Source organism: Tachysurus fulvidraco, chromosome 3 (assembly GCF_022655615.1).
Source record: "Tachysurus fulvidraco isolate hzauxx_2018 chromosome 3, HZAU_PFXX_2.0, whole genome shotgun sequence".
Classification (NCBI taxonomy): Eukaryota; Metazoa; Chordata; class Actinopteri; order Siluriformes; family Bagridae; genus Tachysurus; species Tachysurus fulvidraco.
In genome coordinates, this window is record NC_062520.1 from 7,821,039 (window position 1) to 7,833,433 (window position 12,395).

The following is a 12,395-nucleotide window of genomic DNA, read 5'->3' on the forward strand; positions in this document are numbered from 1 at the left end:
ATGACATTTACACATCTGCACAGATGAGTTGTGGCATGTTGATTGGAAATTAACTGCATGCACCAGTTTTACACTTAGAACTTTGATATGTGAGATTGAGGAAAGTAAAGGCATGTTAATATACATCTGGACAATTGTTTCCTCCAACGTAATGGCAGTGTATGTGAAAGATGGACAAAGCAATGAGGAAAAACAGCTGTCACAATTCATTCTCTATAACATAGACAGATGGGCACTTTACATAATAGCCGCTAAATGCCTTTAAAGTACAGGCATTAAAATAATAATAGAATTGAATGACACACACACACACACACATATATATATATATATATATATATATATATATATATATATATATATATATATATATATATATATATATATATATGTATGTATGTATGTATATGTGACTCGTGATTCAAAGCAGCATTGCTATTTGGAAACCCTTTATATCAAATGTCAATGCACAAAGAAGAACAAAAACTGGAAGCTGAGAAAGAAGTACAGTATGATGAGACTGATGAGTCACCACCGGCTTGTATTTGAAGTATGTTTGACAAAAGATTGGATGCTTTTAACCCACAATGTTTGCCATCAAGAATCAAGTACAGTTGGCGGTCCGTAATGTTTTGTGCAACTAGCTTGTGGAAGTCGTTAGAACCGTTAATAGCTTTGCTGCATTCTTCAGTTTAAAATAACGAGGCAATTTTACAGGACAAGGTGCACCCAATGGTGTAAACACTCCATCCTGATAAAGTTCCTATATGATAATGATGATAATGCTCTCGTATATAATGATACAATGATTTAACAGAGGCTTGATGACGTCAGTTCTTAAGATTTGAATGTTATGGGAAGTTATGGGAAGGATTTCACACTGCAATGTATATACTTATCATTTACCTCACACCTTAAGGTTTGGGGGTTCGATTCAGTCCCTTCCATGTGAGTGTGCAGTTTGCAGGCTCTCCTCATGCCTCCAGGGTTTCCTCCAGGCACTCTGGTTTCCTTTCCCTGTCCAAAGGCATGCATTGTAGACTGACTGACATCACTAAACTGTCCGTAGTCTGTGAATGGTTGTGTGAGTGGGTGTGTGATTGTGCTCTGCAATAGACTGGCATCCATTCAAGGGTTTCAAGGGTTTACCCTGCCTTGTACAGTGGGGCTCCTGGGGTAAGCTCCATATTCCCTAAGACCCAGTAGGACAGACAGTGTAGAGGATGGATGGATGGATGGATGGATGGAGGGAGTGGTGTTTTTATGTATTTTCTGTTATGTTATCCACCACTATTTGGTCTATGACAAATGTATGAAGAAATCTCAGTTTATATTGTGTATAGCAATAATAAAGTATATGTTGGATGTGATGGAGCTAGGATCACATCATAATCAGCAGATTATTTGGTGGACTTTAAAAGGTTTTTGTAGCTAAAATTGCCCTTTCTTGGTAACTCGAAGGGCAAAAGTGAAAAAACATTTTAAGTGTGTCTGTATTAGTATGGACAAGGTCTGTTTATCAGAAATAAGCATCTGTTGTTTTAGTGCTTCTGCAAAGTGAGACACCAATATCCCAAATGCTAAAACATGGCGTTAACCTTGAGCTGGAGCTTTAACTCCAATTAATTTAATTAGCGGTTCATCATTATGGGTAATCATTTACCTCACAGTTTTTGTACTGTATAGATTCACGTCAGTAAAAACCTCCGGTGCAGTTAAGGAAAAAAATGTCTACACATTTCATAGTTTTTAAGCTAAGCTTCCAGGATGCTGCATGATTTAGAGAAAATTAATTCACTTATTATACAAAGTGCTACTGAATATTACTCACTTGGCTTTCACTCTTAATTCTGGTCAAAAGAAAGTCATCCAACCCCAAAGAGATGCCAAAAGCGCAATTCATATCAAAATTACTACATATCCTCTTTTTCCATGTCTATTTAGCAATACGCCAATCAGTGAATGCCAAATAAGCTATTTATATTTACAGATCTCTGTGATAATAATCTTATAAGGTTTTTTACTCACTTTGACCTTGAAAACTTTAGCAGACATACAACTAACCACAGCAGTAGTTCCTACATTTGTATTTGCATGCAAAAATATTACTATAACTGCTTTATTATGGTCAGGGATGTAGTGGATCAGGAGCCTCATCCCTGGAACACTGGGCATATACACTGAATACACACTGAATGGCAGTACAGCACAGAGCACCCACCCACACACACACACACACACATGCATGTGCACACACGCACACACACACACACACACACACACACACACACACACACACACACACACACACACACACACACACATTTATACTTGGGGCTAACTAACCAATCAGCCTCTTGGCACATTTCAGGGATGTTTTAGGAGGACACTAGAGAACCCAGATGAAGCCACAAAGATAAGAAGAAGGCCTGTTCATATTACCTTGTGACTTAACAGAGTCCCATTTAAAGTATATTCACATGTCACATTCTTCTGGATCCACTGGAATAATAATAACAATATTAATAACAATAATAACAATTAACAACAATTACTGAAGTAATAGTGTAGTAAAAGTGTACTAGAATGAGTAATTATTATTATTATTATTATTATTATTGTTGTTGTTGTTGTTGTTGTTGTTGTTGTTATAATAATAATAATAATAATAATAATAATAATAATAATAATAATAATAATAATAATAATAATAATAATAAGCCACCTGTGAGCTGTGTTATAAGCTGTAGTTAGCATTCTTGAGTATCTGTAGTAGTGGACTAACCCATTTCTGTCACACCCTGCGTTATTATTGTTGTTGCGGTTCGGGAGTCAGGCGCGTTATTAAACCCCCCTATTGGGACGGGGACAATGGTACAGTCCGCGGTGTCTCGGATCTGTTGGAGGGGAGACGGAGCTGCTGGAGATCTCCGGTACTTACAGCGCGCGAGGGAGGAGTCGCGAGCCGTCATTCTGGATCCGTTTACAATGACCATGTACAAAGGCAAGCGCCGCCATCACCGATGTAAGTTATCCAGCCACTGGGAACTTTATCATTATAGAGGGACAAGTGGGGTTTAATACCTGTGTGAGCCACCTAGGTGATAATGCAACAGTGTGGGAGCTCAACTCTCAGTTTTGTGTTGTGTAATGATTAAATGTGATTTATTTATTTATTTATTTATTTATTTATTTATTTATTTATTTATTTGCTTATTTGCTTATTTATTTGCTTATTTATTTGTTTATTTGTCTGTTTGTTTGTTTATGTGGTTATTTATTGTTGCTGTTATTATTATTATTATTATTATTATTATTATTATTATTGCTATAATAATAATAATAATTATTATTATTATTATTATTTGTAATTTTATTATTGTTTTTGTTGTTGTTTTTATTATTATTGTTGTTATTAGTATTAGTATTTTTATTATTGTTATTATTTTTATTATTAGTAGTAGTATTAGTATTGTTGTTGTATTTATTATTTTATTTTAGTTTTTATTATTATTATTGTTATTATTATTATTATTATTATTATTATTATTATTATTATTATTATTATTATTATTATGTCCTTGCTATAGCTTTTGTGAGTTCACGTAATTAGACAGAATGTATCCTTGTGTATTTGTGCACGGAGGATGAAATATTGATTACTACCGATATGGTTGATGTCATCAATGCATCCTTGCACAGTCACATCTTGCTCACAGAGTGATTATAATTAGTTTTGTCTTTCCTTATATGATAATTCAGTCACACACAAACATACCAGATAGCAAATGTTTCATGATCAGTGTAGCTCTTCGGCTCCAGGGTGATCCTTCATTTTTGGGAAATTGCGCACACACACACACACACACACACACACACACACACACACACACACACACACACACACACACACACACACACACACACACACACACAGAAGTTTTTTCACACATGCACCTATTTACGAACTCTTTCATAACTCATTATCAACATCATTCTGGTTCCCCTGAAGAAAGGATATTTACTGTGGAAAGAGATGTTTATCTGAATTGTTGTTGTGTGGATTTGCATCAAAATTACTTTGATCTGCAGATAATAGAGGTCACTCCTAAATGCACAGTGCTTTCTTTATTCTTATGAGATGAAGAACAGCGCATCCTTTAGTATATACCATGGTCCAGACGAAGACTATATAAATAAATAGCATCATTCCATATTAAAATAAATACAAACTATTTGTTTTCCCTTTTTGTAAGGGTTTAATTTTGTCACCTTATACACATTGTTTGCAGTGTGAGCTGCTGAGTAAAAGATCTGTCAGGTTTACAGGTGTGTATTATTAGAAATATTTAAAGAAATTGCTTAATTGCATATATGTTCTAGTATTTAGGAGACAGAAAACTGCATTATTTTGCTGTTTAATTTTTCAGCAGTACTCTTCTGATTATATGCATTTTACAGTTATCCTACATTAATTCATCGTTCATTACTTGCTCATGCTTGCTGGAATCCTTTTTAGTGTGTAAATAAAACCTGGAATGTTTTATATTAAGAAAAGCATGGTTGCTGACCTGGATTCAAAGTGGTTCTTTTTTTTTAGAACAAGTAAGTATTTTTATCCCATCTGCAACACTCTGTATTACAGTATCACACCCTGGAAAGGAAATACTTACATCATATGTATTAATATAAGATCTAAACAAATTGTAATACATTTATTTATTTATAGATGTCAATAAAATCATGACGTTTGAACCTTGTGCCATTTCTAATATAATCGTATAATCCAGAGGCAGGTTTAACATTGCAGATCTTACAGATAAGACTCTGAATACAAATGAGTAACATCGAGAGACTCGGTCTGGCACAAATAAAAAACTTGTACATTAATATTCATTCCCACAGAGTTGTACATATTGTGCCAGGTGCTGTCATATTATCTTCTACATCCCATTTAGTGTTATGGCCTGGGAGCTGTCTGTGGTTCTGTAATAGCTTGGCACCCCTCACCACTGCAGGATGGCACTCTAATGAGTGGCGATGCTTTTATGAACAGTCCAGTCAAGCAAATGTGTTTTTTCGGACTTCGCAGGTCTCGCTGCGGCTCATCGGTAGGACACGCAAAATCATAAATTCCGCACCCAATCAAGACGCATCACACAAACACATATCCATACATATGCACTGTCTGTTTCGTTTCTCTAATGAGAACAGGGTTCTGAAATGGCACTATTCTATTTCCAGTGGAGCTCAGTGGCCTATTTGGTGCAACAAGTTTTTTTTTTTTTTGTTTAGTATTATTTCTCTGTGTATCGCTCCTGCCTCCTGTGCTGCTCTGGCTCTGGGATATGAAGCACCATATTTGGCATTAATCTTGCAAAGCCTTTAGTCTTTTTCAATTATAAGCCTAAAGGAGGACAAAGTGCTATATGTGATTATAAATCTTGATTAAAATGAGCAAATATTCTGGCTGGGAATCTCTGTGACCAAGATTTTCAGTGAGATTATACATCCATTGTTCTTGATTAAGGCATGTGTGTAAGATAGAGAGAGAGAGAGAGAGAGAGAGAGAGAGAGAGAGAGAGAGAGAGAGAGAGAGAGAGAGAGAGCGCTCTTGTAAATGATCAAAACCTTATTGTTATTCCGTACTCAGAAACTGAAATGTTTATATTGCTTAGAGAATGGGAGAGTGGGAAATCTCTCGTGTCAGGTATTCATGGCAGTCTAATTCCGTCTAATATCTTGGTACAAGGATAGCAACATCTTATTTTTAGCACATGCACACAACTATTTCTTTTACTTCGTTAAGTGCTGAATATCAAGTCTTTTCCATAATCCAGATGTGTCTGTCTTAAAATCGATTCAGTTCCCTTCTTTGTTCTTTGCTCTGGTTTTCAGCTTTGCATCTTTTCCTCTTTAGCTTTATGTGAGGCAGTAAAAGCCGGTTGGTCAACTGTGTGTCTCCGACCACAGGGCTGTTGGATTGCTGGTTTATCCAGCTGGATTTGGGAGTTGTGCATCTGATATCAAGGATTATCCAGCAGGGTTTCATGGCTTCAAGTTAGGGTTTGGCTTCTGGCATTAATTCTTTTCTTTCATACCTACAAACCACTTCCTTGGCTACTAAATAAAATGCTCAAAGATGAACAAGTAAGGAATAATAACGAAGGTTAATGGGTTAATGGGTTAATCATAAAATTAATCTCCGTATTAGTGAGGTTGGTTAATCAGGCTAGTGTCAGAGATCAGATTTGTTTGACTCTGGAGCATTAATTTACATCCCTAATTTGGGAATGATGAAGTAAACCAGTTTTACTCTCTAATAATGTCTGACCAATCACGTTGCCCAATTCTTCCCAAAATGGCTGTACAAAATGGGTATTACTATGATTTATTTAAAGGTTAATTTGCTAATGTAGCATGTATATTTATTTAAAGTTTTTTTTTTTTAAACACATACTTATCTTAATATGACTATGGAAGCAATTTTATTCTGATGTAAAGGTGTAAAAGATAAATTTCATTAAAAAGTAAAATAATTATTATCCTGCTGCAGTATCATACAAGAATATCACAGCTACAAGCCTCAAGTCAGTCTGCTCAGATTATTTTAAAATGCAAACCACATAATGCAACCAAGCAATCAAAAGGCATTGGAATGAGCATTAGCAATGACCACAGGGAGGATTTTTGTTTCACATCTCTATGGATTTTGTTGCTTTGTGCAACGATGAAAAGCACCATTTTAATATATGCAGCCTTAAAAAAAACCCTCAGTGTGTGTATTATTTTCCAGGTTTGCTTGTGTGTGCATGTATTTTCAAAGACTCTACCGGCGCCCTTTTTTTTCATATCGTAACTATATGTTCATGGTCTGGTTTGTTCCACTTTTTCTGTTTCCTTGTATCTGTTTGACCTGTATGGACCTGTTAGTGCTGGTGTTAGCCTGTTTGTATTTGTCGTCTGTTCGCAAGGACCTGCCCGTTTCTGCCCGTGTCTGCCCGTGTCTGAACATTCCTGCCCGCTTCTGCTCGTCTCGTTCGGCATTTCTCGGTGTGATTAAATGCCATTCTAGCCCCAGGCAGTCATCAGCCCATGCGACTCTTTTTTGTTTGATTTTGTTTGTATTCAACATGTGTAATCCGGTAAACAGGTAGTTTATTTCTCATCTGTTCATGTATAAAATGGTTGTGTTTGAGCTCTTTAGATACAGCATGAAGAGTCTGTTTATACTGGAAATGTATTCAAATAATAACCATGTTGGATTTTTTATTTTTATTTTGTCATTGTTAAACCTTTATAGCCATCAACATCTCATGGTCCTGTTTTTTTTCTGTTTTTCTGTCTTTTTTTTAATAGAAAACTGTAAATTCAGTCTTTTAAAATCTCTGTATTACTGTAGTGAAAGCAGGCTTGTTTCATAGTATACAGTACATTTATCCCAGGAAGAAAGATAAATAAGGTTTTTCCTACATTGCCATTATTGTGTGGATCTGTCATAGAAACTGACACCTAACCTTTTCTTTACCCTGAATTGTCTGTGTCTATATCATATTCTCTATATAATAATGCCACTCAAAAGTTTTGGGGTTTTCTTTGTACACCTTGAATTTGCCTGACATTTTCTGAGTATGCTTTGTATTGCATAGAGCCCAAACCTTTGCTTTTTTTTTTAGCTTTGTAGGAAATATTTGGAGAGTGTAATGTGCAGACCGATCTCTTGAGTACGAACGTGACCGACCGAGACGATGGTGCCAGGTTTCATTTGATTGCGTACAAATGAAGTCATAAATTAAAGAACAAACACGATCGCTACGTTTATATCCTAACGTCAGAACAAATTGTTATAAATGAGAGAATAAAAATGAGAATGCTTAGTCATCTGCTCTGGATGGTGCTGGATCAAAAGGATCATGGGATCTTCAACCAGTTCCACAAACCTCTGAGATGGAAAAAAAAATAAAAATTTAATCTAATCAATTTTTTTTTTAAATTGTCGTTATGTTTAAACGCCAAACCGAGTAAGCTTAAAGATGCCTTTCACTGACATCCTCGAGCACAGTGTGTGGGCTGCTGGCTTGCAAACAGATAGGTAAACATATTCACTAATGCAGGATTTATCATCTGTGGACAACATATTGCAGCAGACCAATTTTAAACCACGAATTTAAAAAATAATGTTGAAGAGGATCATGAGGGGCACAAAAGTAAAACTAACCTTGCTCGCTTAATGTGAGGGTTTGTGTTTGCTGCATCATTAATTACAGTGACATTAACCATTCACGGGAGCTCATGTATGCGGAAAAAGGAGTGTAAATGTGTCGCGGTGCTCTGAAATGTGGTAACATTACGCTCTAGTACTGTACACAAAGCAAAGAGTTCATAATGTCTTATTTACAGCTATTAATGGGATATTAAAAGTTGTGACATCTATTCAGTTCCATTAGGTGCTTATCGAAACCATGGAATGGAATAAAACTAAGCTGTAAATTTGAATTAAATAAGCGTTCATGTGTCTTCCCTTCTGTTTCTCTCGTCTTTCTGTACAGTACGTCTGTTTCGGTTATATCCTCATGGTCTGCTTCTGTTCTTCTTCCCCACTGGCTCCTGTTTGCATAATTAATTGTGTAGTTGTATTAATTAAGGCAAAAGAGAATCTGCTCTGATTTCTCATGATGTGAGTGCTGGGATGGTGTTGGAGTGTGTTAATGCTGATGTATGGCCTGTGTGACAGCGATATATATCAGGGTGCATACGGTAGCCTTGTGAGTGTGTTTCTAGACAGGACATGTTTCTGTCTCTCTGAAGGTCACTGTGAGGAGAAAGGAAGCCTGAGATTTACAGTTCATCATATTGCTCATGCAGCCCAAAGTGATTTTTTTTTTACTTCGCCTTTGAAAGGCATTAACTAGTTGATGTGACATGGTGCGGTTAGAAAAGTCTAACCGAATGTCGGCTTTTCCTGGCTTTTTTTGAGCGATGTTGAAGAGAGCTAAAACGGCACTCTGTCAGGAAGCACGCCTGTGATGAATGACTGAGATGCCATGTGACTGTAATGCGTAAAGGGGCCTGCATTTCTTTCTGTACATTTCAGGTAACGAGTTGTCAAAAACTAGTGCTTTGTGATTTTCTTTGTCTTGACATGAAAAACTATTTAGAAGCATAAAGCTGTCGACTTCTGCACTTTAAAAAACTGTCCTGAATCATGGTACTTTCTTAAGCTGGTGCATGTGGTTGTCTAGTGGCTAAGGTGTTGGACTACTGATGGGAAGGTTGTGAGTTCAAACCACGGGCCTTGCTCAGGTGTATAAAATGAGATCACTTGCAAGTCACTCTGACTAAGAGGTGTCTAGTAAACATAAGCTGCAAACATACTTAATTTTTACAGCAGTGACGTGAGTGCATTCGGCTGCTATGTGAAAGATATTTTTCACATAAAGATCACTTGTGTATATTCTGCACATCTGGAGGATTAATAGCAATAGAATCCAAAACATCTGTCCATCTGGTTTCATGTCTAGCTGTAATGTTTAGTGATTTAATGCAAAGCAGTGTTAAACACACTGACATGCTTCCTTTGTCTTTAAAACTTTCCGTCATTATCGTGAATGTTGTCATGATTCGCGTCTCTTGTTAAAAAGCCTCACTACAGACCTAAACAGATCATCGGCCATCTTGTGTTATAAATCCTTGACATGATAACAAATTCAGCTTCGAATTTTATACATTTTATTTGTCACAAACACAATTCTACACAGTACGACATGTAGTGAAATTTACGACTGTCCTTGATAATAATAATTTAAAAAAAAACATACGTAGAGAATAACAAATGAAATAAAGTAAAGAATAAAAATATGACACAAAGAAGATGCAATATAAAGATGAAATAAATATATAATATGTAATATATTTTAAAAAAAAACAGAAAATATATCAAAAACAGAGGTACAGTAGCATTGAGTATTATGCAGTTGCAATTGGTGCATCTGAATATTTTTGATTCTTAAATAAAATCTATTTTACAGTTTACAAGCGTTTTATCATGTTTTGTTGACATTGTCGTCAAAAAAGAGACTGACACGAATAAGCATAAGTCTGCACTGTTTTTAAATATCACTGATGCATATCTTAGGCATTGTAATGATGCAACGATTGTGGTTGTGGTTTATCTCTCCGCTCCAGCACGGTAGTGTTAACTCCAGACTCCAGATGTGGACTGACAGCTCTGATTGGATTCATGGAGACGATGATCCAGCAGTGGAGAGTGTGTGTGTGTGTGTGTGTGTGTGTGTGTGTGAGAGAGAGAGAGAGAGAGAGAGAGAGAGAGAGAGAGAGAGAGAGAGAGAGAGAGAGAGAGAGAGAGAGAGCATATGTAGAAATGTAGAAAAATTAGTGCTAAGAGAACTCCTGGAGAAACTCCCATCCTGACCAGCCATCAACTTCAACTGGTGCTGGCTTTCATGTCCACTCATTCACCCGATTCCTTATATCTCCTACAGGCTTTTGCCCTCAATTCCATCACTTTTTGTGCTCGCTCTCTCTCTCTCTCTCTCTCTCTCTCTCTCTCTCTCTCTCTCTCTCTCTCTCTCTCTCTCTCTCTCTCATTCTCACTCTCTGCCCCAGACTGTCACTTCTCTTGCCAGCCCTTTTTCACTGTCTAATACAATCTTCATCACTTCTCTCTTTATTCCAGTTTAATAATTCATTTGGCATTTGGCTTGTGGTGTCCAAGGACGGCTTGTATATATTTCATTCTTACGGACAGCAAATTCATCGTAGAAAAAGAGGTCTGTGCTTGTTTCTTCTTTGTATGCAGGCTTTCGGGTTAGGCATGCACACCATGTACAGTATGCATATTTCTCCACTGGTCTTAAATCTCCTGCTCTTTAGATAAAGGGAGCTGATCGAAATGGCCGTGTCTGAAATATCGTATTTACGTTTTGTTTTCAAAATAATACGTTTCAAATTAATAGTTTAAAGGACAAGCCGGACGTACATTAACGAAACGGAGCAACTCCGTCCTTCCAGCTCCGTACATGAAGCTGTCAGCTATTGTAAGAGAGGTGGAACCCATTTTCCTCTGCACAAAGAAAGCCAGGCAGAAAAAGATATGTGAATAGCAACAGACCAGCTTTGAGCTCATAGGAGAGTCACAGATCCACATTCAACTGTCAAGCACCTGCCACTGAAGTTGATAATGATTAGTTATGCAACCTGCCTCCTACAATTCCTACAAATAGGCTTGCTCTTCTACCTTTTGTCTTTAACTTACAATTATTTTGATTAGGGATACGTTGTACCGTATAATTAAAGATGATTGACAATGTAATAATAATAATGACATGTAATCATATCCACTGTTTTTCAGTTTCACCCACACGTTGCAGAAGGTCTGAGGAGGAAAAAAGTGTGTGTGTGTGTGTGTGTGTGTGTTTCGCGTGAGTGTGTTTGTTCAGTATATTCCCTAAAGCACTATCCCTGTGTTGTCCTGTAGAAAGCTCAGAGCTTCTGCCCATGTGAATGGGGAGCTTTCATTTTTTCTCTCCCCATAGCCCGAAAAGCAGCTCACACCCTCCAGGCTGCTCAGCTTTCAGCACCACAGGTCTCCAGGCAACCGACAGAGCCGAGGCAAGCGCATTAATAAATATTACTTGCACTAACTGCAACTTCTTGCTGGCTGCAATAGCAATGAGCTATCTAAAGTATAAGTAAGGTGCTGAGACGTCACCTAGCTTTGCACTCGATCATACTGATTGTCTGTCTGTCTGTCTGTCTGTCTGTCTCGGTTCTGTCTTGTTCCATTTCTCTCTCTCTCTCTCTCTTTCTCTCTCACTCTTATTCACACACAGATAGTATCTTTTCTATCTCTTGCCATGTCTCTTTCTCAGCTCTCTGCCTTGATGGATACCTCTGCTCTGCTGAGCCTAGTACATGATACACACTGCTGCTGCTTCTGACAGCACAGTCAAACTTGCTTAAAGCTGGACTTCAGCCAGATGCTCGCCAACCCGGTTGGTGGACGAGCAGTCAGAGATTCAGCTCTGGGCAATGTGTGTGTGTGTGTGTGTGTGTGTGTGTGTGTGTGTGTGTGTGTGTGTGTGTGTGTGTGTGTGTGTGTGTGTGTGTGTGTGTGTGACAGTAGACACTATAGTCCTACTTTAGACAGTAGGATGCAAGGGTTTTACGGCCTTATTTACAACATACTGTATAATATGGGATATGCTGCACACCCACATCAGCACATCTCATTTCACTGGATATGAAATGATGTGGCATTAATCATCACTGAACAGATCAACATGACTAACAGGATTACAGTGTTATTCTGAGCTGTTTAGAGCTGCTTCGTGTGTTAAGGCAGAACCAGAACAGCACCAGCAAAAAAAGATATA

At 37.4% G+C, this 12,395-nt stretch overlaps 1 protein-coding gene across 5 annotated transcripts in view; it reads left to right on the forward strand.

Moving 5' to 3' along the window:
• Nucleotides 1-12,395, forward strand: part of LOC113644489 (RNA-binding Raly-like protein) — a 186,916-nt gene that overhangs the window by 150,739 nt on the left and 23,782 nt on the right. Inside the window, exons 1-2 of one of the 5 annotated variants that reach the window (XM_027149387.2) lie at nucleotides 2,908-3,025; nucleotides 11,556-11,631. The exons of 3 other annotated variants lie outside the window; for them this stretch is intronic. Coding sequence is in view for 1 of the 2 variants with exons in the window: in XM_027149386.2 (XP_027005187.1) it covers nucleotides 2,872-3,025 (154 nt within the window). In the remaining variant the exon portion in view is untranslated. Of the gene's footprint in view, nucleotides 1-2,870; nucleotides 3,026-11,555; nucleotides 11,632-12,395 lie in introns of those variants that run through there. One more of the 5 variants, XM_027149386.2, reaches the window with a different exon arrangement.